Source organism: Harpia harpyja, chromosome 14, assembly GCF_026419915.1.
Source record: "Harpia harpyja isolate bHarHar1 chromosome 14, bHarHar1 primary haplotype, whole genome shotgun sequence".
NCBI classification, from domain to species: Eukaryota; Metazoa; Chordata; class Aves; order Accipitriformes; family Accipitridae; genus Harpia; species Harpia harpyja.
In genome coordinates this window covers 35,932,053-35,959,258 of record NC_068953.1, presented here as the reverse complement: position 1 = coordinate 35,959,258, position 27,206 = coordinate 35,932,053, and the positions used below count along the sequence as shown (strand labels likewise).

General features: G+C 41.6%; 2 protein-coding genes across 2 annotated transcripts in view; both read left to right on the top strand.

The window, feature by feature from the left end:
- Window positions 1-3,900: 3,900 nt before the first annotated feature.
- On the top strand, window positions 3,901-18,053 carry LOC128151331 (neuronal acetylcholine receptor subunit beta-4). The gene is made up of 6 exons (XM_052808670.1): window positions 3,901-4,159; window positions 8,866-9,011; window positions 10,826-10,870; window positions 10,997-11,106; window positions 14,170-15,142; window positions 17,227-18,053. Exons 1-6 carry the CDS (start codon window positions 4,105-4,107, stop codon window positions 17,365-17,367), a joined length of 1,470 nt encoding a protein of 489 aa, XP_052664630.1. The 5' UTR covers window positions 3,901-4,104; the 3' UTR covers window positions 17,368-18,053.
- A 4,805-nt stretch (window positions 18,054-22,858) lies between these two features.
- CHRNA3 (cholinergic receptor nicotinic alpha 3 subunit) overlaps window positions 22,859-27,206 on the top strand; it is a 9,074-nt gene continuing 4,726 nt past the window's right edge. Inside the window, exons 1-4 of the mRNA XM_052808047.1 lie at window positions 22,859-23,108; window positions 25,130-25,269; window positions 25,347-25,391; window positions 26,855-26,964. Coding sequence (XP_052664007.1) covers window positions 23,054-23,108; window positions 25,130-25,269; window positions 25,347-25,391; window positions 26,855-26,964 — 350 coding nt within the window. The 5' untranslated portion in view covers window positions 22,859-23,053. The remainder of the gene's footprint in view (window positions 23,109-25,129; window positions 25,270-25,346; window positions 25,392-26,854; window positions 26,965-27,206) is intronic.

The window sequence follows — 27,206 nt, the reverse complement described above, 5'->3', positions numbered from 1 at the left end:
AAGTTCCATTTTTCAACTGATCAGAGAGCACAGTATGCCTTACTGCTGATGAGATGAACCAGGACCTTGGCAGATATCATTAAAGTTCACTCAGATGCAAGGCGCTAGAAAAACAAAATTGGCCATTAGTTGCCGTTTTCTGTAGCAATTTGCAATCAGAATGTGACAGCTGTTCTGCTACTGCAACAGTATGTCAGTCGTGTGTGTTCTGTAAGGCCAGTATTTAACAAGATGATCTGAAGTCCCTTATTGATTCAGTTTAGCCATGAGCTCAGCCCTGAACTTTATTTCAGTGTCCAACTACTGGAAACCAGTTGTGGCTTTCCACCTGGAAGCATTTATTTTTGCAGCAATCTGCCAATACCTGTACCTGTCTCATTAAGGAGGCAGGCTGCATCCCAGGTTGCTTCCATTTTGAAAGCTCCAGCATTTCTGACTGGCTCTTTCCTAATGCAAGTGGCAGCTTGAAATCACCATGATAAATCCACAAAAGGGGACTGCCAGTTTTCCTGGGCACTTGGACATCTTGCATTTCTCATGCATCTAAGAGCTCTAATATCCTAAGGCATGCAAAGCATTACAGTACCAGGAACAAACCCCCAGCCAGTTCAGTGGATGGGACTCTGCCATGCTATTTCCATGCTTGCACAGTGCATTAACATGCAAATCCAGAATATGACATATGCTAATGTCTACTAAAAAGACTTTTCATTTCAAGATCTCAGCTTAATGAATAAATGGAATCCTGCAGCATCACTGTGGATAAAATGATTGCATAGCACGAGTGATCAAGGAAGACCTTCAGTGATCTGTCAGAATGAATGAACACAAGTGAATGGCAAAGGAATGTATATGGCCAGAGAGAAGAAACCAGCTGTGGTAATTCTCCCTGTCCATCTCAGCTTCAGCAGCAAAAATAGTGCGATCAGTGAATAATCTGTGACCCTTTGGCTCTGTGATGGCCCACTGCTTTGGTGAAGCAATCCCAATCTGTTTTGTTACATCTTGAGCTGCTAGTCAACTCTCAAGCATCAAGCAGTGTAGATGGTACAAGCACAGTGACTTCAGGGTCCATACATCTGTTACTCCTGTAACTGCTGCAAAAGCACAGAGGCTGCTTTGGCAGATGGAAGGTTTGCCTTTGAGGAGAAATAGGTCAGATATCAGAAAGTAAAAACAGAGAAAAAGATACAGTCTTTCATCCCCAGCAGACTGGTGCTTTGCCCAAACAGATCCTTAGTAACTGAAGGCACAGCTCCTTGAGAGCAATTCCCCGCACACTGTGAAAGACAACATTGCCCAGCCGGCTGAAGAGTATAGCAAGGTCTCTGACCATACAAGCCTCTGATGAGGTACAAGCCAAGCGCACTGTAGTGAGAAGCAAGAATTGGAGGGCTCAGCATAAACGCTTTGCTTGGCACACACCTCCTAGGGTTTGTGACTATTACAAGAGGGTAATTTTCTGTGGGAAGGTTCCGTTTCTACATGCTGTTAATTAAATGCTGGAGGAAAGCAGAGAAATAGTGTTATATCTTCATGCAGTTAATCTATTCACATGTACTCACTAGGATTGCACTGGCTTTTTTCATCCAAGTAGATGTCCCCACAATGACTGTTCTTCTGTTTGTCTCACTGAAACTATTCTCCTCTCCCTCAGTTCCCACACTATTTTGAGGTAAGAATTCTAACTCCCATTTAGAATCATAGAATGGTTTGGGTTGGAAGGGACCTTTAAAGGTCATCTAGTCCAACCCCCCTGCAGTAAGCAGGGACATCTTCAACTAGATGAGGTTGCTCAGAGCCCCATCCAGCCTAACCTTGAATGTTCCAGGGATGTGGCATCTGCCACCTCTCCGGGCAACCTGTCCCAGTGTTTCGCCACCCTCATCGTAAAAAATTTCTTCCTTATATCTAGTCTGAACCTACCCTTTTTTAGTTTAAAACCATTACCCCTTGTCCTATTGCAACAGGCCCTGCTAAAAAGTCTGTCCCCGTCTTTCTTCTAAGCCCCTTTTAAGTGCTGAAAGGCCACACTAAGGTCTCCTTGGAGCCTTCTCTTCTTCAGGCTAAACCACCCCAATTTAAATTAATTCCAGCTAACAGATAGTGAATAAGAGGGAAAAGGAAGTGAAGAAAGCTCAAAAAAAGACTTAAAATAACAGGCAGGAGCTAGCACAGGGGATCTTTCATACCAGGCTGGACCTAATCATTAAGATAAGCACATTTATGTTGCTATGGCTAGCAATAGGCAAGTGTGCTGCAAAAATCTTTTGAGTATACAGAAATCATCAACCATCGATTCCTCCATAATCCACAGAATTTATCATCAGAGATGTTTGCATAGCATTAAGAAGCAATAAATCCACCTCTAAACAAAGTGATCACTTTTATATATATACAAGTTTACTAGTTATAAGAGATCAAAGTTTTATATCTTTTAAAGTTAAAAACACTATAAAACCTGAGAGATTATAACTGAGGGTGTTACATTAAAGGTATATTAAAGGAAATTGTTTGAGATTGCAGGTGAAGAAAGGCGAGAACGTAAAAGCCATTCTTCTCATGGTAGAAAGCTATGAGCTTTTTAAAGAACTACTGGGAATCCTCAGTGGAGGATACGGTATAGTCGACATACCTTGAGTTTTCAGAGTAAGGGAAGGCAACAGCACAAGCCACTTCATCAAAGCTGACTTTTAACAGCTTGTTTTATACAAGTAGAAGTCCATGCAGTGAGTGCTTTTACATTTGTCTCACTGAATCCATCCTCCTTCCCTAAAGAAATGAGCCAAAAATAATAGACTGTTTAGAGGAGTTACATAGATTGTAGGTAGTATAGTTACCAAAGATTTTAGTAGACTCTCTTTACGTATTGGGTTACCTCTGATGGCAGCTCCTTTAAAGACAACAAAGTTATAACATACTGGCCTATTTAGTGAAAAGAAGGTGGCTAAAACATTTAGGGAGAAGGCAATGAGTTGTTCAACACTACACTGACAGCTTGCCTAAAAACAGCAGCAGGTGACCTTCTCCGAATAACCCCAGTCAGGTAGCAACTGTATTAGATGCAGAAGTCTGGTGTGTTATGCTGGTAAATCAGGAATGCCTCTACTCCAGCCAATGGTGTTAGACTGTTGGGAGATGAGACAATAGCAGAACTGCATCCTGTGGCCAGCTGAAGCAGAGGAATGTCAATACGGAGATAAAACAGTATTTAGAAGATTAGCACTTTTTTTTTCTATCCAGGGACTTCGGCCTGTCCTACAGTGCTTGCAAAGGGCATGTAAGATCTTCTTTCCCCCTCCTTCTACACAAATCTTCCCATGGCAAGTCCAAAACCACATGATATTCTATACTCTGCTGAACTCTTCAGCTGTAAAATATGACTTCCACAGAATTTCTCTAGTGCTCCTCTGCAGTGTCTTTATAGTTACTGCTAATTCTCAACAGGCTGCTTTAGCTTTCTTTTTAAAATCCTGTCAAATGTTAATGACAACAAATTCTCTGTTCCTCTCCTGCTGCCCTCCAAAAGCCTTTTGGAGTTCTAGTTCAGAAAGATCATGTGTGGGCCTTGGTGTGGAAAAGGGCTGGCAGTAGGCAATCAACTTTCTCTTGACACAGAAAATTACCCTCTGCTAGGGCTATAATTTATTGACATGTCTTTCACTAACAGGTCTTCTGGCACAAACTTATAACCAGCTCTTGCCACACAGCTATTCCCATCCACTGCACTTATTAACCAGAAACCTTCTAAATGTTATCTAGTAGCAAGAATTAAGCAGTTGTGTTTTGCAGATCATGTTCCTTAGCTTGCTCTTTCATTTCCTCTTATTCAACATTATCACATTATGTTCCCTCTTCTTATGTGCTTTTCCTCTTCACAAAGCTCTTTAAACAGCTGCAAAGGGGGAGGGACCACTATGCTCACGAAAACTCCACTTTACAGAATGCTTCTGCCAGGTCCTACTGTCTGTCTCTTTCCAGGCATTTAATACCTCCAAGATTCAGGTTTGCTTTTACATCTCCTCCTTGTGCATCCCTGACAGCAGAGCCTATTGCCAGCTGTCTTAATTGAAGAACAGCAATCCACCTCTTCGTGTTATTGCCATGAGGAATACATATACCCTCTTTCTCTTTGTAGTGGGCTCCTTTTATTTTAACGGTAAGTGATCTTTTCTTTCAGATACAGTTTGCAGAACAGCGATAGCTTTCAGGGCTAGGAGATAGGACTGTGATATAAGCTCTCAGACAATTTGTAACTATCACCTCAGTAGGCTGCACACTTTAAGAGGATGCATGAAATTGATTATTTTAGTGTTGTTTCTGGCTTGTTCGGTATCAGCAAATCCCCTACGATGGATATGGACAGACAGTAAGTTGGACATAAAATGACAGAGCAGTAGAAGATGACAATGATAATCACTAAATAATATCCCTTTAGATGCTCCCAGGATCATCTGTGATGGGAAAAGCAGGTATTGTGCTCAGAGTGAAAAAATAAAAAATTAACCATGTCATGTCCGACAGACATGAACCATAAGACAGATATCACCCCTCTAATTATTGGCTCAAGTTCACATATTTTGCAAAGTTCATACTTCCTATTGTTTGATTATTATGTAAATAGTTTAAATGAAGTTGAAATATGTAAATATATGCTAAAAAAAAGCAAACATACATTAAGAACATTTTCTTTAGTCCGCCAGGATTTCTTGCATATGCTTTAGTCAACACACACAGCCCGACAGCAGCATGAAATAGTGCATTTACCATGGGAGCTTCTTCCCACAGAGGGACTCCACTGAACTGTTCAGAGTGAAACCGGCTGAAATTGAACTGACACAAAAATCACATCTTTCCCATAATTACCTATTCATCCCACAGTTGTTTTTTTTCTTCAGTCACTGAAAGGCAACTTTAGAAAACATCTGCTTTGTAACACATGAAGAGTGAGGGCCTACTTTAGATTCTTAGATTACACACTTTTTAACCCATTAATATTTCCTTTTTAGTTGCATTAATTGCAGTGCAGAAATTAAAATAGTCTTTAAAATACAGTAAATTCACCACTACATCCATTGGAACAATAAGTGTTCCAAATTAGCATGCATTGTTCTAAGAGGTTATATAAATCTTTTTACTCAAGAGTATGCTGAGAAGTAACAACATCATGAAGTCATTTCAGATAAGATAATGGGATTGTCTTATTGCTGCTTCTTGTTTGATCTTTACAAACTACAGATGGGAATTTGATATGTCACCGTTGTCCACTTAAGTTATTTGTGAGAGAGGAAAGAACAAAAATGACAACATGTGCTACAATATATTATTTCTAAACAAATGCTATTTCAACATTTATTAAAATAACCGAAGTCAGGGAAACAGATGAAACATCCCTTATGTTAAATTTTGCAATTTAGACAGTGGTAACAGTGCACTTGCCTGTATTTGTCAACATTGCTCCTTATTCTGTTCTGTGGAAATCACTCCAACATATTTGTCATTACACTGAAAATAAACAACATAACACAGGATGACTGGTTATTTCATTTTATACATTTAATTTAGAACATGTCAAAGGGAAAGTTTGCACAGGGGACTGAATGAAGTCTGTGTTTTTTTTCTTCTGCTGTGAAATTGGAATTGGAAGCATCCTGATGCAATTTTTTTTTATGGTCATACTCCCACAGAAAAAACAAACTTACTGCAGAATGTGTACTGCAAGTTATGTGGCAATTTGCTCTCCTTGTCATGGAGCAGATGTGTAGCATGTTCAGTGAAGCTGAAACAATTTTCCTAGCTCAGGTTCCACCCCAATGTGTTTTCGCTATTACTGCTTTCAGTACACAAAAATACTCCACCCCCAAATTAGGACTGCTTCATCATTCTTGTTAAAATCATTTGTCTAAAAGCATCAGTCTATCCTCTGCAACATTTCTGGTGATTACTGCTATTTGGAAAAAACCAGTTTGCAAGTGAAACTGTGCACTTTCATTTCTTCCAACTATGAGATGCAAAAGAGTAGTTTCAAATGCATGGCTACTGACGTAATTTTATGATTTCATGCATATAAAGATTAACTTGAATGCCTGGTAATTTTGTTCTCATTAGGTGCCATCTGGTTAATATGTAGATTGGTAATGGAAAATAGATTAGAAAAATTATACAAGAATCACTCATTTTTGCATGTTATTTACAGAGTGGTTTAGCAACCTTTAGGGCAGTGCACTGCTGACATCTAGCGGTATTTGATACAGGCATCTGAGAGAGACGAGAGAAGAGCCCCTTCAATCGTTATTTCTGGTTATTAAGTTATTTAAAGGTTGGGATGGGATGGCAATTTTATAAAGAATTATTCATTACAGGAACCACTTCCCTAAGAACAGATAATAATTTCTTAAAGGGATTCATTATTAACAAATCATTTTTTATAATTAAGTCATGGCCTGTCATTCATCTACATAGTTTATTGAGAGTCAGTACTTCAAAATCTGAGCTGTTCTCATCAGACATGCAGACCCCACAGTATGTTTTGATTTGCAGACCAGACTACTATGATTGCTAAAACCAGGTTTCAGAGAATAGGATTATTACAAATTCAGAATTAGCTTTCTGCAAATATTCTGCAGTTTCTACTTCTTACTTGCTGCTTAGCAAATACTCCATATGCTAGAATATTTACAGAAAAAGATGGCAACACAGTGAAAACATATTTATCAATTCGAACAAGAGCTCACTGTCTTTGCTAGCAGCATGCAGTGATCACTGTATGAAACAAACCAAATGGCAATTTAATTATATTTGAATTATAGCCATCTGCTTATGTCACTTACATATGCAACAGCAGGAATGTTTGTTAAAAAAAAAACCAACAAAACAAAACAAAAAACCCCCACACCACACAAAACAAAACAACACAATAAAATCACTTTAACCAAGATTCTCTCTTTAGCTACCACAAGGCTTCTCACCTATCCTTATAAACACAGATCAATTCATTCCTAGAGTGCGGCCCCATTTTCTTCACAGTATCAAACTTAGCTCTATCTTGATTGCAATACATAAGAAAAAACAGAATCTGGAGCTTAGCAAGGATCAACATAGCTCTAGCTTGATAAGCCTTTGATTAGGCAGGCTTACATTGAGAATAAATGTAATATTAAAATATCACATGGTACTAGGGCTTTTATAATGACTTGCAGGGAGGTACAAAGCAAGTATGAATCAAAAAACAAACTGACCCAACAAACACAGATGTATTCATCCAAATTTGTTTTCCCAAATGGCTTGGGAAGTATTTGAGAAGCCTATTCTGAAGAGCAATGTTATGGTCAAGTATATGTGACAAAATTTGCGCTACCAATGCCATAGCACATGCTGGTCTTAAAAGAATTAAAAGAAGCCTGGTGTTTACCTCAACCTTTCCCCAGAGCTTCAGTAAAAGCTGTTCTTAGATGTGAAAAATCTGTTCAATAATGTTTCCTTTTATGTGTCTCCACTTTCTTACTGGATCAGAAACAAGAAGTTCTTATAGTATTTTTTTTAATCTGAGTGGAATTCACAAGTACAAGTTTCAGGAGAGACTTGTTCCCCCTAGCAACTTACAGCCCAGTTCACATAGAAACTAGGCACCTTCTAGAAATGCACACAAACTTTGGCTACTTAGGTAATCCTGGCCTTTTGATGTCTGCCTTTCTCTGGATCTCATGGATATGCTATAACGTTAATTTGTTCTGGTTTTTTATGTACCACAAATTTAAAATACTTGCATGGCCAGTGGTTTTTGCTGTGTGGAAATGCTCTGGGGAATAATGAAGCAAGTATGCTGTAGGGACACTATCCTCAATTCTGCAATATCTAGGGTTGAGTTAGGTACCCTTTCCTATGGAAGAATCATTCTATCAATTGGATTAGAATCTGTTTTCATTAACACCTGTGTCCATCACTGTCAGCTGTATAACACAACACAGAATTACTTGACACAGAGCAGAATCTCTCTGGGTCAATTCTGTTGGCAGGACATTACCAGGACCTTAGTCATCAGTATTATTCGGTGGTCAATAGTGGTTTGAAAAGTCCACTAGAATGGCTTTAAAAACCACATGCAAGAACATGGGAACAGACGCGGTTACCTCTGGGTTTGTGCCACAAGCTGTTCTGCTCCATGGCGAATGTTGAGGCTTGTTTGATAGTATCCTGCAGATACCTTATTTTGCAGTCACTAAACTCCAGCTTTGGCCATCTAAGATTTACGGTATTTGTGCTACTCCATAAATCGGGTTTTGTTTCCACATAAAATAAGGCTTACATACTGCCTCAGGTTTTCAAATAAAATCATGCTGAAACAGAAACATCACTAGCTACCAAAGAGCTTTCAATCATTAAAAACCCCTTATGACTCCTGCAGCTCATCCCCTGGTTTTCCCTACACAGATCAGTCTTTCAATTTGTACACGTGCCTGCAACTCTGTCTCCTACAACACTAAAGAGAGAAGTCGCAGCCAGAATCCCTGCATTTGGATCATTGAAATGTTCTTCCTCTGTTATTAAGAGAGTGGTTTGCTCCCGGTTTCTATTTCTCAATGTACTCCCAAAAGTATCTATCAACTTGAGCTTCACATTTTAGCATGAAGAAACCCGAAGGGTTCTGATTTATCTGCTTTGATCTATGCTCTGTGAAAGACAGTCAACTTCAGAACAGATATTGGTGCAAGCACCATATCCTTCTGTTCACACAAGCCTACAGTCTTTACAAAATCAAAAGCCCTCATTATTTCATGAAGACGATCTGATGCACAGAAATTCTGTGATCCCTACATCATGTCTCTTGGTCTCCTTTCTGAAATCCTGTTACGTGATGTTTTACAGGAAGCACCGCAGCAGATGCTGAAGAAAAGTTAATGAACCACCTACTGAGTCCTGACAGGTACAATAAGTTAATTCGACCAGCTGTCAACTCATCCCAGTTGGTATCTATAGAATTGCAGGTTTCCCTGGCACAGCTCATCAGCGTGGTAAGTTCAAATTAGGCTATGCCTTTTAATTCGTTACTACCTGCACAGTACTCTAAGTAAAAGTCATATTGGTATTACTATGTCCCTGTTATTTTCTAGTTTACATAATAATACTTAATAGGCAGGGCCCATACATGGCAATTTACTGGTTTTATACTTCAGAATGCAGCTACAACAGGGAGATCAATCTATGCCTAAGCAATAAAGAACAGTGGCCAGATTTTCAGCCAATAAAATTCCATTGATCAAAAAATCAAAATCATTCCAGTGATTTCAGTACAGCTACAGTAAGTTACACCAGGTCAGGACCTATCCTGGACTGTGTATACAATGCTAAACGATCTTCTGCTGTTTGCATCAAAGAAATCTGGTTTAATGGCCTGAAAACAAGCTACAAAGCCAGCTCAACATCTCATGGCATATCAGGCATATCAGCAAAGAACAGTGAATTATTGTAAAGAAAAAGACATGTTAATTCTGGCTGGAATAGTTTAATGTGGTTAAAACAATCCTCACGTAAGCGACTCCTCATATTCAATAAAAATTACTTCGATGGGTCTGAAAGACATTTTCAGTCACAAGGTTAGCATGTGTTTAACAGTTTTTCCAAGGCACAAACACACACCTCAATGCCAAGAGAGGTTTAGCATTAACTGCAGTGGGAACAAGATCCAGCACATAAGTGGGGATAATTTCCTGAATCGGGGCTTTCAACTCTGCTGCTCTCTCCCTGGATGAAAAAGATGATACAGATGACTGCCTCCCTGCCAGAATTTGTGTATGGGCCAGTGACTGGACTGCTGCAAACTTTAAGAGACCTATATAATTTATATTCTGAAACTCAAGAAGAAAAGACAGACACTCATGGAACATAAGGGAAACTGTACAAGCAGATGAGCTTTCCTATATATGTGCAGGCTGATTTATACAGGATATACTGTCATGTATACCAGATGACTCTGGGACAAGTGCTCCCTCTCTCCTGGAGAATTCCACCTGGACACAGACATGCCTCCTCACACGGTGCACTGCCACCACTAGCACAGTGTCCTCCCAGATTGTAGATTCTGGGCATAAAAAGCAAGGTGCCTTGCCCCCACAGGCCCCAGCAATCAACAACCTAAACAGAGTAGATGAATGGGCTAGGATCAAGAATGGCACAGCTCAGTCCCTCTGTATCCTCAATCTTCAAGCACAAAATAAAATTAAGCATCTTATAGGCTCTGACAATCTCAAGCATCTTCAGGATCGGAGAATTAACCTGTTTTCCTGCAGAAATCCTCCTGGCTCTTTGACCTCCTACCTTGCCCCTTCAGTAGACCCCCAGCCATACAGATCTGCTGCAGAGAGACTTCTTTTCTGGACTGCTGTCCAGAGAGACAGTGGTTTCATGAAGCAGAGCCTGCCAGCTGAGAGCTTACATGGCAAAACCTTACATAAACCTCATACAAGTTAATCTAGGCCTTCCTGGTGGTCAGATGTGCCTTCTGTTTCAAATCAAATCCACAGCGGGTAAGGGGGCAGAAATCAGCTCAGCAGAGTGGTGGTAATTGTTCCCAAATAGCCATACTCCAGTCACAACTGTCCTTGTTAAAAGCCCCGTGGAGCTCTACACTTGTGGGGTTACTATGTATCATCAGTATGTGCACAAGACTGGCCATATTACCAGCAGAGAAATGCCTGTCTTGAAATACACTGGATGAAATCATGCTGCACAGTTGGACATATCCTCAGAAGCCTACTGAATAAATCTTATTACTGCAATAAACTGAAACATTTTAGAGGACTACTCTTCTCTCTCTTTTTCGCTGCAGAATGAACGGGAGCAGATCATGACTACAAATGTCTGGCTGAACCAGGTAACCAAACCCACAGAGGCATGCTCTTGCAAGCCACAAATGCAATTGCTTTCACTCCATCACAGTGATTGTTTTGTTAATGCTGGTCTGGATACTCCCATCACTACTGTATAATTCTTCTCTTAGGAGTGGATTGATTATCGTTTGGCTTGGAAGCCCTCTGACTATGAAGGAATAAATAAGCTGAGAATACCTGCAAAACACATCTGGTTGCCAGACATTGTGCTTTACAATAAGTAAGTAAAACTTCTGTGGTTTATGCAGACAGTGAACAAAACTTTAACCATGTATCAAGAAACAACCATCAGAACCAATGAAGTAGGTCTGATAAAATTCTAAAACTGAATTTTGTAACTTTTAGCCAGTATCAAGTGTATCTGACTGGGGTACTGGCGTCAAAGATAATTTTAGTAAAATCAGGGCTCTGGTTAAAGAAATTCCAGAAGACTTGGAGCATGTCTGCAGCGTGAGCTGTTAAAACACCAGGGGATCTGTGACAAGGCTCACAATTGAGACACAGATGTATATCAAACTAGACTATATGGAAAGTATGAATTGTAAGTACAAGCGCAGCCATAACTGGTCATGCTTGCAAGGAGATAAGACATCTGGAATTCTGTCAGACATCTTAGGTTCTGAGCTACATTTTTGTCTACTTCTTCTTCCCCCCTCCCTTCCACCACAAACCCCAGAACACAAATCTGTTACAAACTTCACATGTACCAGAACTCCATGAGTTAATATTCATTTACAAAAACAAATTATGTTCTGTTTTCATAAAGCATTAAAAAATCAATTATAAGAATACATAATAAATCTGTCAACATTTGACCCTGTTGCTTTACAGTACTGAGAAAAATAAAAGCTTGGTGCTAGACCATACTTCAGTTCTTCTTTCAAACAAACAGCTAACTGCCAATTTTGTTTTGCTTTGCTTCGTTTTTAAATCTCTAGCAAAGCCTTGAAGTGGATGATATCAAGTCTTTGGGAAAAAAAATAATCAAAACTTATAATATACTTTCATGATACTTTGAAAACCAATGAACTCATGAACACATGATGGTTTATGAACATGTACAGATGGGAAACTTAGGAAGTTTATATATAACTGAGTTAAGTCCCTAGAATCCTACTACTGGAAATCAGATTTGAGAAATACTTAAAACTATTGTATTAGTCACAAAATAATTCAGCCAGTGGATTAGGATGTACTCTGCCTGGTCAAATCTTGTTCTGGTAAATTGTGTCCCCACCCTCTGCTGCTTTCTTCCTTACTCTCCAAACGATACCATTTAATGGATTATAAGAACGGAAAGAAAGAGTTTTAAAAGGCTTCTTAAATGTATGGGAACAAGCTTTTTGCCTCACCATATTGGATTTTTACATTAGTACAAAGATTCAAATTAAAATTTTAGATAAAGGACAACCCCCTGTAACTTTCTGCTGCAGAAGCAGCATTTCAAAGGCATCAGTCAGTTCAAGAAGGTGCTAAAGAAAACACGAGGAGCATTCCCATGCCCCACAGCTCTGTCCATATGTAGCCCGTGCACAGGACTGCAGAGGCCACTGAGACAGCATCAGCAGCCCAGCCTCTATCCCACAGCTGAGCCAAGGGCAGCCAGCAGAAGAACCTACAGATTCTCAGCCCAGGAGTCTACGCAGTACATTGTACAGCATAATGGTAGATCTAACTCAGGGAGATACAGACGTGAGAAATAAGATAGAACCTCTTTACTAAAAAATAGCAATTTTATTGGCAATGAACTAATGACCCTTGTACACTACAGCCTCTCACTTCCGCATCTGTTTGTTTCAATGCCTACATGAGTTAGCTATAAGGGTCTCAGCTCAGCACCAGGCACCAGCATTGGTAACATGAGGCCTCTCCAGAGCCAAATGCAACTGATCTGGAGAACAGCTACACATGTGCCAAGCCTTGGATACTTGTAGCACTTCCCTGCTTAGAAAAAAATCAACTTTAGCACTGAAATAGCCCTATTTTCCATGATGTTTTGTGAACAAACAAGTGATTCATTAGACTTTTTATTAACTCTTAAGGGGCCCATTTCCACTCAAATAAAAGGGTGCTACTTAACCATAGTCAGCTGAACTTCATTCGTTCACTTGCAGTGAGTTTGGTCCTTTATTTTTGCAGATAACATATGGCCTTCAGGCTATGTACATTTCTTTACAGATATGTTTATCAAAAGGCAGGCATGTGGGATGTATCTAGTACAGACTCTTCTCTGCAGTATAACTAAGTGGCTAACCCAGTTTTTAATAAAAGTGATTGATCGACATAGGAACAAATCTTTGAGTTTCCTCATCTGTCAGGAAAAACAGTCACTAATAGTTGTTCCTTCCTACTGTTACACTTTTCTTTAGTAGCCTGATTGGCTGAGTTTGAAAGGTGTTGCATAGCACAGGTGAGAAGATGCAGTGAATAGACACAAAAACACTAAATTTCAATAATATTTATCAGCAATTGACCAATGCACATTTCTACCTCGGGATACTTCATAGGTTAAACAGCCCTAAGTTGTTCACCCAGAAACACTAGACAGGAGAAGATATTGACTACTGACAGATAATGATCTTCTCCCTGAATTAAAGGGCCCATCATAACATAGAAGACTCTCCTGGTGGAAGTTTGGCAGGTGGAGGAGATACAGAGCCAAGATTATTTGTGGGCACTAAGAACACTGTGGCTTGTTTGTTCTGGTTTTGTAATAAGTAAACATTAACTGGAGTGATGCAATAAATTGTAAACCATATAATTACATTTCCTCTGCCTACACTCTCCCTGCATTTCTAACTAACACTGCTCATCCTTATTTCCTTGTCCAAGTCATTTAGGAGTGTTGCTGCGTGCTCTTAGCAGTGGCTGTGTTCCAGATCAAAGGTACCTCCATTTTCATGCTGGATGATCTCATTTTTACTCAGCCTTCAGAGATGTTGTAAGCCTTAATTACTTTAACAAACATTTACAAAATACTTTGAGTTCTTTGGATGAAACAGAGATGCATATTTATTATTTAATAATAATTTTATAAAATAATTTTTTTAAGTATTGGACTAAATATAAATTCTCTGATTGGGAGAAATGCATACATTAATCTCCCTATCAAGTTATACCTCCCTACAACATAGATTTCAAAATCAAAATATTACTAAATTTTGATTCTAGGAACAACTGAGGCCCACAAGACCAAGAATGTCAGAGCTTTTCTGCTTCGAACTGTTTTTCCTTTTAATGTTTTATTATCTTCTCTCCTTTTTCTTTCCTCTTGTTTCATTAGTGCGGATGGCACATACGAAGTTTCACTTTACACAAATGCAATTGTGAAGAATAATGGAAGCATTCGCTGGTTACCACCAGCCATTTACAAGAGTGCCTGCAAGATTGAAGTTAAGCATTTCCCATTCGATCAACAAAACTGCACATTAAAGTTCCGGTCTTGGACATATGATCATACAGAAATTGATATGGTGCTTAAAACTTCCATGGCAAGCATGGACGACTTTACGCCAAGTGGAGAGTGGGACATTGTAGCACTCCCAGGAAGAAGGACTGTAAATCCTTTGGACCCCAATTATGTCGATGTGACATATGACTTCATTATTAAAAGGAAACCTCTTTTTTATACCATCAATCTTATCATTCCATGTGTGCTAATTACATCCTTAGCCATCCTGGTGTTCTACTTGCCTTCAGACTGTGGTGAAAAAATGACCTTATGCATATCTGTGTTGCTTGCCTTGACTGTGTTCTTGCTGCTGATATCCAAAATAGTCCCTCCAACATCTCTAGATGTTCCACTGATTGGGAAGTATCTCATGTTTACAATGGTACTAGTGACCTTCTCAATAGTTACCAGTGTCTGTGTACTCAATGTCCACCATAGATCTCCAAGTACTCACACCATGCCCCCTTGGGTAAAGCTGGTTTTCCTTGAAAGACTCCCAGCCTACCTGTTCATGAAGCGTCCAGAAAATAATTCTCCACGGCAAAAGCTGTGCAACTGCAAAAAGACAAAAGCTGAGAATCCTTGTATGGAGCCAGCTGACTTCTACAAGAACTCTACCTATTTTTTGAATACAGCCTCTGCCAAAAAATGTGATATGAAAATCACTGAGACTCTTGACAGTGTCAGCAGCCATCGAGATTTTAGGTTAAGAACAGGCACAAAATTTTCTCCTGAGGTCCAAGAAGCAATTGATGGAGTCAGTTTTATAGCAGAGCACATGAAAAGTGATGACAACGACCAGAGTGTAAGTAAAAATGAGAAATCATCCCAGACTTTCCAAACTTCATCTCCTGTCCTCCTCTGTAACACGCTGTTCTTCAGAAAGCATATTTGAACTCCCTAGCTATTCTGAAGTTTTTAGAGAGATTCTAGCTATAGCTTATAAGAGGAAATAATTTTTGCTGTTAAAAGAACTTAATGAATAGCAATTTGGTAAACACCAATACTCTCCTGGAAAGTAACATGGCTATTTCTACAAAGAGAGAATGTTGATTGCCCAATAAGTCATGAAGCACCCTTGAAAACACCGTGTTGTCACATGCAAGTAGTGTTTGGCAGGGGGAAAAAAATAATATTTAGTTCCAGGTCAGAAAAAGAATATTCCTCATTGTATTCAGTAAGACTGTGACTCAACCCATGACCAGGCCACATTAACCAGAAACAATCTACCTGCAGTTCAAGCATTTATTTACCTAATTGGGCACAGAAGGAGGATTTAGTAAAATTGGTAAAATGCCTTTGCAAACACCCTCTCTGGGATAAGATATCTGTCTGCATATGGCAAACATAATGGGTAGGATCGAAATCCTAATGCCAGCAGAGCTGACACTTCTTTCATTTGAGTTAAATCAGACTTGTTATTGGCTATAAGATGTACTTTATCCAGGACGCATTTAAGCAGTACTGCTGCTGCCCTATTCACTTGTCCTACTCATGTGCTACTAGCTAGCACACTAAAGCTGATATAAAAACACTGTGAATAATGCTTGGAAAAACTCAGATGGTTCAGAGTTTTGTTTAGACAAGCACCCATGATTAGGAAAAATCAACCTCATACCTACCAATGTCCCCTCTGTGACCCAGATCCCAGTCAGACTCTAGGTTCTCTATTTCTGTTCTGCTCTCCCTCCCTCAGCCAAGCAGATTAAATAAAGTTGGGTTTCCGATCTTGCAGAAGTCCCTTGAGGAGCATGCCACTGAGTAGTTCATGTTTTCTATTAACTGAAATTACTGTCAATATAAATAAAGAAGATCAGCTATTAACATTAGACATGAGCTTGTAAACATTGAAACTGTCTGAACAGAAGCAGACTTCATAGAGCAGAAAAAAGTTTTCTAATAGCTCAAAAATTCTTGCAAGAATGTGTTGCACACTTAAAGGATCTACAAAGCTTCCATGTGATACTAAGAACAATTTTCAAGGGTATTTTATACATCAAAAATTAATTGAATGCTTTTCACACAGGGTCCTCTGATATTACATATCACTTTTCTATACTCATAATTTTAATCTCTGTTTTCTTCCTTCATTATCACAGTCTGATAACAACTGCTCATGTACATTTACTACAGTATGATTTCAGAAGCACACAATTCCCATTAGCAGCAGTGGAAATTAAAAGTGTGCACTGAAGGAAAAATATGTAATGTTCTAATATAAGACATGAGATAATTGACAAGCAAGGTAAAGCCATTGAGGTGAGGATGTCCCATGTGTAACTAGAATCAATGAGAGAGGATAAAATAAGCAATCCTGAGATGCAAATGAAGATTGATATATTCCCCCTTTACAACAATAGCCTGATACTCACTTCAGTTTGAGAGCAGAATCTAAGGCCATGACTTTCACAGACAATATATGCAAGGCAAAAAGCGATTTTAATAAAAGCAGCAGTATTAATATGCATTAAAACCCTTGATTAGGATGACTGCTGACAAGAAAAGAACTCTGAAGCTAACCCTGTTTAACAGCAGTAAACACCATCTATTTTTGTCCACTGAGATTAATAGCATCTGCAAACCAAAATTAAAGGAAAAAAAATTCCTTAATTCGATTAGACTGTGGGTTCTTCCGGACTGGCTTCCACCCAGCAGCCACGCTCAGTACCTGGTGCATCCAAGACAGCTAAGAAATATTTACAATATTTTTCACCACTGCCCAAAATGGTTGTAGGAGAAAAATCCCTTCCCAAGCCTAAAGTCAGTTTATTCCCTGAACCTTCAGATTTGTTTACTTTTATTTTCATAAACAAAAATTCAGCATTAGCAAGAGGAAGAGCAAAAGAATATGACAAATTGCTAATATCTTTAATTGGCTTTTTCTTCCAGGTCATTGAAGATTGGAAGTATGTTGCCATGGTAGTGGACAGGCTGTTTCTCTGGATATTCGTCCTTGTTTGTGTCCTGGGGACTGTTGGATTATTTCTGCAGCCACTTTTTCAAAACCATACTGCTGCCATGAACCCTTAGTTGTCATTTAAAACTGTCAATAGTTACATAGATGTTGAGTCTCATTCTGCTCTCAGTTCCCCCCTGTTAAATCCACAGAGATGCCAACTGATGTGCTTTTACATCAGATTTAGAGTAGGGAAATGGAAAGCAGAACTTGACTTATTGTGGTAGGGGAAAAAAACCAAAACAAACAGAAAACTACTATTTTTTCCAATGAGTTCAGTATTTCTGGTGATATCTTGGTCCTTTTTTCAATTATTTGGAGTCTGAACATTACAAAGGCATTTACTGTATAGTATGCCATCCTGGCTCACAAGGATTATTATTTAAAAAGTATTTTACATACATTGCCTCAGGAAGGACATTTTCTGTCCTTAGAATACTGCAATTTCCCTATTACAAAGCAGGTATTCTATGACATTTATTTCATTCAAATGCATCAAAACTATTTGTGACTGATTTATGAAGAGCTTTACAGGTGGAATCACTGTTTAGCTGTTTGAGTATGATATTTAAACCTGAACTGAGAAACAGAGACATTCTTCTGAGTATGTCTGGTTATGAGTATAACCACTAATAGGTTTCTCTCCTTGCTATCTCTGATAGCTGATTGATCAACAGAGGCCAAATTAATATATGACAAACAAACCTGTATATACTCTGTTCAATGATGAAATACAAATAAAATGTAAAATTTTCCTTTATATAGATTTAATCCTGAAATGTTCCTGCAACTTTAACAGCTCATGTAATTGGGGTTCATACACACTTTCATGAATCCAAGGCTAAGAGCACAGGAAAGCATCTAGAGCAGACAATTGTGAAAGGCAGCTAGAATGAGAAGACATCTGAGAACAGACAGACACGCATGTTTTACTGGGGAGATTTTAAGCAGATTTAAGTATAATCCTCAACAAATTAGCTAGGAAAGCACATAACACACGTACAGTCTTAAAGTCTTTGGCAAAGGACAGATCAAGGCCCTAGACTCCCATCACAGGACAATCCCACCACACTTTGTTCCAGGTAGCTTGTAACCTACAAAAAGAGAAGACATTTTTCAAGCTCAACCAATCTCAGCTTTTCCTTGGGGTGTGGTCAGAACGCATAACAATTTTACCACCATTGACAGATACAACTAATGACTGGTGAACAAAGTGGCAAAATCCACTACTACTTGTGAAGGGGATTTGAGGCTCACCTGTCCCAGTGGAGGATTAGCTGACACCTCAACCTGTGTTCTTGAACCAGCCACAGATGAAGACAGCTCCAGCTCCATTTGCTGTCATCAAAACTGAGCTACATCTCTACCTAGATCACCCTTCCCAGGCAGCTAAGATGACTACATAGATTTAGACATGCCAAAACAGACACACCAACCTTTCCAAGTGTTCAGAGCAACTCTGGGACCTTTGCCGATTGCTGTGTTCAATTCCTTCCTGCCCATGCACTGAACTGCCCTGCACTGCTGCCACACACGTCCCCATCCCACACACCCACTCCTGCATGCTGGAAGGGCTCTCCCAGGGGCCTGAGCACTGCAGCATGGCCTGGTGCATGACAGCCTAGGAAAGATACAATGAAAAAGTATCAGAAGTGACGTGAGTGAGGCTATGTGAGCAGCAGCAGCATCTCCCTTAGGTCCTACGCTAGAAGAAGAAATGGTTGTAACACTGTCATCCTCCCTTCCATTCCCCTTCCCCTATGCACTGTAACTGTGTCCATCACTGAAGACAAGGCAAGAAGGTGAAGGATGACTGTAGGACAGCCCTAGTAATGCAGGTGTGCCCTGTGTCCATAGGAGCTGCCACATCCTTCTCTCCCAGAGGATGGCAATTCTCTGGTCCCCAAACATTAACCATTCTAGACATTTCCCATGGTGACTGGTAGGTGGTGTAAAGTTTAAATGGGTCAAACCTGCTTTCCCCCCCTCAAATGTCTTCTCCTTCTCAAACCTAGAGAGCAGAGCTATTTCTCTGCAGACAACTGAAACAACAGCTGTGAGATGAGATGAGATGGGGCACAGGCCGCACCTCAGGAGCAGAGGGGTGCCTTCGCCCACACAGGGAGATGCTCCTCTACGTTAGGTTATATGCCAGGAGCTGATATGGCACAGAACATCACTAGCACACGTGCACCCACTGCCCCAGCTGCTAAGCAGCTTTTTCTGCTTACAGAGAAGCCAGAGGGAAGCCAGAGCAGCTGCCAGCACCGCACAGTGTAACAGTGAAACCCCTTTAAATCCCACAGTAACCCTTAACAGTGAATCTGAAAGAGGCAGCACCGACCTCAGCACAATGCTCTTGTGAGCTATGACACACTCCTGCGGGGCAGAAGGGAGTGGGACTCACCCAGCCAAGCAACCAAGCATGCAGCAGGTCAGCTGCGGACCCTGCAGTCCACCCGACTGACACTGGACCTGTGCAGAGCAGAGACCCCTCTCTCTGTGCTCTTTTCACCCAGTACCAACAGCACTTCTGGCTCTGTCCCGCTCTCACCCTCCTACCAACCATTATTCCTCTCCCCTGGTCCCTTCTTATCCTCCCCCTCGCTGCCTGAATGCAACTGAAATGAGGCCTCCAGTACTCCCATCTCATAGTTGGCCTTATCTTTATGAGCGGTAATGACTGATAACGCTTGGCTCTGTAACTGCAGCCTTCAGCTGAATTATCCTCAGCATAGAAAAAAGTTTTAGAAAGGATTTGGCAGCTCAGCTAGCAGCTAACACAGAGCACAGGCAGATGGAGGCCTCAGACTTGACAAACCCAGAAAAAGCTTTCAGAAGGTATATCACTGGCCCCAGGGAGATCCCTGCAGAACTAGAGCTCCTCATCCAGGAAATGGTGGGCTCTGGTGCTTTCCATACACTGTGGCCACCTTATTTCTTTTTTAATCACAAGTGAAGCAATATACTCTCCCCTAGTTATGTTCTTGGAAACCACCACTGTATTTTTTTAGAGTTTCCAGAAATAATTCAATCCATAGCAAACTTCGGAATGGAAAATTTCACCCAAAGCCCCCAAATTTTGAAAAATCTGACCTCCTAAAACTGCTTTCAAAATGGGAAATGCTATTTTTGCCTAACCCTCAGCAACTCCACCTATGTAATACATAGAACTGTTCCCAGTTTAAATTGTCAAAGAATTGTAGGGGTTTCCGCTTTGATTTTTTGGCAAAATTTCAAAAACAAAAAATTTCTGGAGAAAAGGAAACATTAAAAATGTCATCTTGCAGGCTAATATGAATATGGCAAGGTCCCAGTTCATCAAACAAACTTCAACATTTCCACTTTTCAGGGTTTTTACAGTAATGCTTTTCATTTTAAAAGGGAAAAAAGTGGTCATTCAAAATGTATTTTTCACTAAAACTGTTTTTCAGTGGCAGTGTGCAACCAGCCTTTGCTTCCCTACTAGTAAGGAAAAGCCTCTGTTGGCTCCCTCCCCATTCCCTACTATTACAGAACTCTTTAACCCTGACCAATCCTGTCTTCTGTCAGAACACGTAGAAGTGCCAACACCACAACACGCATGTACCATCTGTGTCCAGGTGAGTTTATGTGGGACTGTTGCTGCACCCCTGCAGCCACAGCAAACTAGAAAGACCAGCAGTGATGGCTTTTTATAGAGGCAGCATCAATACCCCAGACAAAGGTGGGAAAATATTCTTTTCCTCATCACCTGAGTTGATTAAGATTTGATCTTAACAAATCTTAACAAAGTAAAACACCTTTAAAAGTGGCGTGTTTATTAAAAAGCAAAGGCTATGTAGTTTGTTATTGTAGATCTTCTTGGGTAGATCAGCTTCCCCCTACCCATACAAATTCTTCTTCCATGTAGTTCTGCAATGCACTCATGATGATGTGTCCTTATCACGTCACTCTCCCTAGCCATAAAAATAATCCTACCATAAACCCGAGCTGATTTCACCAGGAGCTCCAGCATGTGATGTCAGAAACAAAATATCTGTGCATAGAAACACCACTGAAAATTTCAGTAACTAGGCAAATTAAGCTAAAATACCAGTATCTCTTGATGCAACAGCTCTTTGCTGCCTCTGCAGATCAGATGTTTCCAAATCATTCAGGTTTAAGCACTGACTTTTGGGGAAGATGGGTTATGATCTGATCTTCAAAGCTTTAGCTCATTTCTAGTTGTGACTAAAAAGAAACAAACAAAAATCTCAGTTATAATGCTGCTTATACATGGAAACTAAGAAGGCAGAAAGGGAAAACATCTAGTCTCAATGTCCTGGAAAGGCAAAAAAATGTGTCCACAAAGGGTTAAGCTAAAAGACCAAGCAGCCAAGTTCTCTGGAAAAAAGAAATAAAATCAAACAGACAGTAAAGCCTACTTCCTCCATGCTAATAGAATTACAGAAATTATCATAAGAGCATGTGTCTGGGGATGGAGTGAATGATGCTCTGAGAGATAGGGCAAACAGGATAAACAAGCTCTGTGCCAAGACCAACTGAACTGCACCCAGTCTGGTGCTCTTTCTCCCAGTGCTATCTCTTAACACAGTGCCAAATGGGCTCATCGTTTATCCTTCCCTAACAGCAGGGAGTTAAGCACCTACTGGGTGCAGCCTCCTGTCCCACAGGGCTTCCTTCTTGTCATTTCGAAAAACGAAGGTGGAATCCCACATTTTTCTCTCTCCCTCTCCTCTCTCCACACAGACTGCCCGGATGTGTGCAACAACCACTGCATGCATGAGCCTTGCATCACCTGGTTGTTCAAGGGGGGCACAAAAAGTGACATATAAGTTAACAAGGAAGCTGATGGGCACCTAGGGAATGAGCCACTTTGCAAATCGTGATTTTATGATTGAACATCAAACACAACTCCCCATTCTCCTCCATCTCCTTCCCCCTGAACAATAAGGTTTCATGGGATCAAGCTGGGATCCTATGCTCTTATTTCCCTTCCCAAATTTCACCTTTCTAATCCATGGAAGCAGGAACGGTCCAAAGACCATTTGGTCAAGTTTGATCTCCAACTCAAATCCCTGGCTCTTGCCAGATCCCAGCTGCTATGTATATCACTCTGGGCTTAGATCCTGTCAACAGTTGTACATGCCTTTAATTTCTCCTGGGAACAGCACATCCTTTTTATACAGTCAAGCACCTAGCACATGCACTTGCAAGATGAGACACAGGCAGGAAAAAAACCTCAACATTAACAGCATAATTGGAAATTCAGGTCCCATGATCTCAGTTCACTGCTAAATCAGGCATCCCTAATGTCGATATCCATTTCAGCATAATTCAATTATAAGATTTTTATTAATTAAACTTCTCCTAGTAGATTGGCATGAGCTTCCAATAGAGAAGGATCCTGTACAGCAGCTGACTAGAAAAATCTTTAGCATTGTCAGTTTACCAGGTTCATTTATGCACCACTTCAAGGACTCTTGCCCTTTATCCTTGCCAGAAGACTGCTCTTTGCCTACAATAACATCTGTTTTGCCTGCAATTTATTTGCTGTTTCCAATGCTCTGACAGCCTGGGTAGCTAGAAAGGGGGCAGCACAGCAAACCTAATGGGAGCTCACTGCGCAGAACTGTGTTCAGGGTCCTGCCGTCTGCTGCTTCCAGGCGTTTCACGCATCAGAGGAGCGGAGCTTTCTGTACTTCCTATGCTCATACAATCCTGGCAGCTAAGCTCATCATCAACAGCCTCTGTCGACAGGCAGTAATTCATAACACCATGGAGAGCATGCACGCTCTCCTTTTAACTGCTGCTGTTTGCTTTCTCTGTCAAGGTGAGTGATCCTTAATTTGTTTATTCTTTGTTGATGAAGCGGGGGGGTTGAAAAGGTGAACAGGAGATGGCTTCGGTGCAAATTATTTCTAAGAAGTGCTGAAGATCACTCCAAGCTAATGGATAAATTTACAAAATCCTAGTACAGTTCTTTTTGTTACATAGGTGGTTGTTGTTGGGTTAGGTTTTTTTTAAATTTCTCCTTGTAAAGTAGTTAAGTAGTCCTGATTCAAGATGCCAAACAGGACACACAAAGCCATTTTAACGTTAAGAAGAAAAAGCACCTTACATCCAAAGGTGTGGTTTTACATATTGTAGAGAAGACCACAAGAAAGTGATAATATTAAACAGCTTTAAATATGTGCTGCAAACAGTGCACCTTCTCTCTGCAGATATGGAAAGCACCAAAACATTTCAATAAAAATAAATTAATGCACTTCTCTAGATACAGTGGATGTTAGATTTAATTAGAGTGCTGGTGACATGTAAAAAGGCTGGCAATTTAGGACTGACTATAATAGAGAGTCATTAAAATCTAGCTTTAAAACTATTTACCTAAAAGATTTGGGAGTATTTATTCCAGGAAGTCTTGATCTGAGCAATATGAGATATCCATAAATAATAAGGGCAAGGCTAGCAGTTAAAAAAGTGTGAAAGAAATGTGTTCATTTTTTAGTTAGCAAGCTGGCTTGAATGATTTTACTAATCTGAAAATAAAATTGCTCTCCAAGTGAACAAGAAAAGGGGAGAGGAGGAGGGGGGAAGGAAAAAAAAGGGAAAACAAAAAAGCTTTTAGCTGAATACAGTTTCACATAAGGGTGACCCTCTTGTCTTAGGGAGAGGGGAGCTCTTACAAAGATCAGAAAGTAACACATTCTTTGTGAAACACTACAGATCAGTCACCTGCAGATACTTCTGCCTCCCATCTCTTTCTCTACTGAAAAACAACTGTCTGGCAAAAAACAAACATGTCCTTGCAAATATCTGTAGATTCATATTTGTGTTTCAAGGGAACTGTAGAGTATGTTCAACAGACTTCAGTTCTGTGGCTTTGCCAAATTCGCATAGCGTCATCCATAAATGACAAAACAGGCTTTCTTTTGTTTTTCAGTTAGAGTGCTTGAGGATGTGTCATCCAGAAGAGAGTTTAAGAGAAAGTCCCCTAAAAATAAAATGCCATTGGCCTTTAAGTAGTGTCCAGCTGTCAGGATGGTTATTGCCTAGCTAGCTCTGAAAGTAAAAAGGTAGTGTGAAATACAGGCTCTCACACCTCATCCCGAAGAATTTCAGTTTGCAGCTTTTCTGTTGGCCACAGGGCACCATGAACAGCAGTTATCAGTGGCAAAATGGACAGCTGGAATATATACTAAATAAAAATTACTTAGAATAATAAATGAGTAATTAGTACATTTCTTTGAATGTGCTGAAAAGTCTTTGAATATAGTGGTAATCAATTTTTCATTCTTTTTTCCGTATTTTAACAAGCAGGCTGTTATCATCACTATAATCACGCAATCATGACTTAGGCTAGAAAGCAGAGTTCTCATTTCCTGGGAATCCTCCTATTGCAGAACGCTCCGACAGCTTACAAGCGGCCTGGTCTGTCGGGTTACACTTTTCCCTCCTTCTGCTCCACACCCCTGCAGCTTCGGCAGGTCTAGGGGACTAGGCCTGTGAGGGGAAAGTGCTTTTGTACCTCCAGTCCTTCAGTAACTCCCCAAAACTATTTTTTTAACCCATTTGCAGAGATGTATGTGAGAAAAACTCTGTCATAGCATTGCCTTTCGTTGCTTTTCTTCTGCCAGCCTAAGCGAAGGCCAATCGTGACACACTACTACCCGCTTAGGCAAGGCTTGGCCTTTCCCCACACATCACACGGATGCTAAGCAGTTAATGCACAGCAAGACAAGTACCGAGAGCTGCATCGCCTCCCGCTCCGGCCAAGCCTTCCCACGCGGGGCGCTGCTGCCTCGGAGGCTGCGCCTGCCCCCGCGGCCGCTCACCCCGCCGTGCCCTCCGCAGGCGGTGGCGGCTCCGAGGCTGAGCACCGGCTCTACGCGGCCCTCTTCGAGAGCTACAACCAGTTCGTCCGTCCCGTCAAGAACGTCTCGGACCCCGTCATCATCCAGTTCGAGGTGTCCATGTCCCAGCTGGTGAAGGTGGTGAGTACCCGCCCCGCCGGGCCGCCCACGGGCGACGGGAGGGCCGGCGCCTCGCCCGACGCACCTCTGTTTTCCAGGATGAAGTCAACCAGATAATGGAAACCAACTTGTGGCTGAAGCACGTAAGTAGAGCTCCCTGACAGCCCAGACGGCACCAACTCACCTCCTGCCAAGCGCGAGAGGTTCTCCCCAGTGCGGGCGGGGAGGACCCCAGCCCTCACGGGCCGCGCCGGGGGCGGGAAGAGCCGTCCACTCAGCGAGGCGTCTGCGGGCTCCCGGGAGCACCGCGCTCGCCAAGCCAGCGCCAGGCCCCCCCTCCCTCGGGGCAAAGCCGCAGCCTACGAAGGCATCACGGGCACGGGCGAGGCCCCCAGCGGCGCCCGGGGCGCCAGCAACGGCCGCCCCCCCTCAGCGCTCGCCCGGGCGCCGCTCTCCGGCGGCAACGCCGCCGCGCTGCTGCCCCCCAGCGGCCCGCGGCGGCGGAGCGCTGAAGGACGCCTCCCGCCGCCCCGCTCGGGCAGCCCCCGGCCGGAGGGGACGGGACGGGACGGGACGGGACGGGACGGGACGGGAGGAGGGCTGCCCGGCCCTCCGCGCCGCCTAGCCCGGGCAGGGCTAGGGCCCGGCCCCGGCCGTCCGCCTGCGAAGCGGCACCTCCCACCTCGTTAAGGGACCGGCCAAAAACACCGTCGTCGTCGCCACCGACGCCCTCCACCTTTGTGCCTCACCGACTCTGGGTGCTGCAGCATTTAAATACGGGCCTGGCTCGGGGCGCTTCTGTTAAAACTCAGGTTGGGAGTCGTCAGCTGCAGCCTTAACCCTCCTACACTTGGTAAGTTGCTGAATACTGTATTTTTGCTCTGAAGACTCCTAAACACGCTGTCTTGGCAGACGCCGACGCAGAGGAAGCAGCTCAGCAAGGAGGTCCCGCACAGCATCGCTTGGTGCCGTTTAGCTCCCAGGAAGTGAAAACAAACCAAAAATATTGACTTCACTTTAAAAAGCCGTTATGGGTTAAAAATGAAATTACGTGCTGTTGCAGTCAGCTTAATAACCAGCTTAATTGCCGGCTTCAGCTTAACATTCAACTTTGTTAAACTGGGGTTTAACGAGCCCTAATGAACAAGGCTGTTACTTAACTGAGCAGTGACACCCTGCAGCCCTTTCTAACCCATCTACCCAGGGTCCTTTACTCAATGCTCACACCTAGCACCAGAGCTGCCTATGAATTTGTTTTCACCATCTCACAGATGCCTGGCTTTTTGAGACCTAAGTTATTATTAAAGTCCTACACTCTCTGGCAAGAGAGTGTCTTATTCCTGCTTTCACCTTGTTTCAGCTACTGAGTAGACATTCCTAGGACATGGAGCCACACACATCTACGTCATACCTAAACCAACAGGCCCGCCAACAATCTCCATGTGAATAAACACCAGACGTACATGCTTGTTAAAGAAACATCTAATCATTGTAGTATCCAAAATATAACAACCCTAGAAGTGGTAGGACAGTGCTTCGTTTGAGTCTAGTCCATTGAATTTCAATTTCTTCACAAATCTAACACACTCATTTCTTCCATAATTAGATCTGGAATGATTACAAGCTTCGGTGGAATCCAGCGGACTATGGAGGTGCTGAATTCATCAGAGTACCATCTGGCCAGATCTGGAAGCCAGATATTGTTTTATATAACAAGTAAGACTCTTACATATTTATCTTCTTAATTTGTGAAGAAGGGGGGTGATGTTACTAGTTGAAAAAAATCAGCAGCATGTTCACTTAATTAACTGAAAAACCCTGCTTTTCAACACACCCGTGTCCCACATCTCCCTATTGCTGTGCTCACCGCTGTGCCATCTACATCGGCATCACTGGGCAGGATCCAGCTCCTAACCTGGAGCTGCAAGTGGGCAGGCCAACATGAACTTTGCTTTCCC

Coding starts and splice junctions, on each gene's coding strand:
- LOC128151331 (XM_052808670.1), top strand. CDS start 4,105: ATGAGGAATACATATACCCTCTTTCTCTTTGTAGTGGGCTCCTTTTAT. Junction 9,012..10,825: donor TGGCACAGCTCATCAGCGTG/GTAAGTTCAAAT, acceptor TTTTCGCTGCAG/AATGAACGGGAGCAGATCAT. Junction 15,143..17,226: donor GTGATGACAACGACCAGAGT/GTAAGTAAAAAT, acceptor TTTTTCTTCCAG/GTCATTGAAGATTGGAAGTA.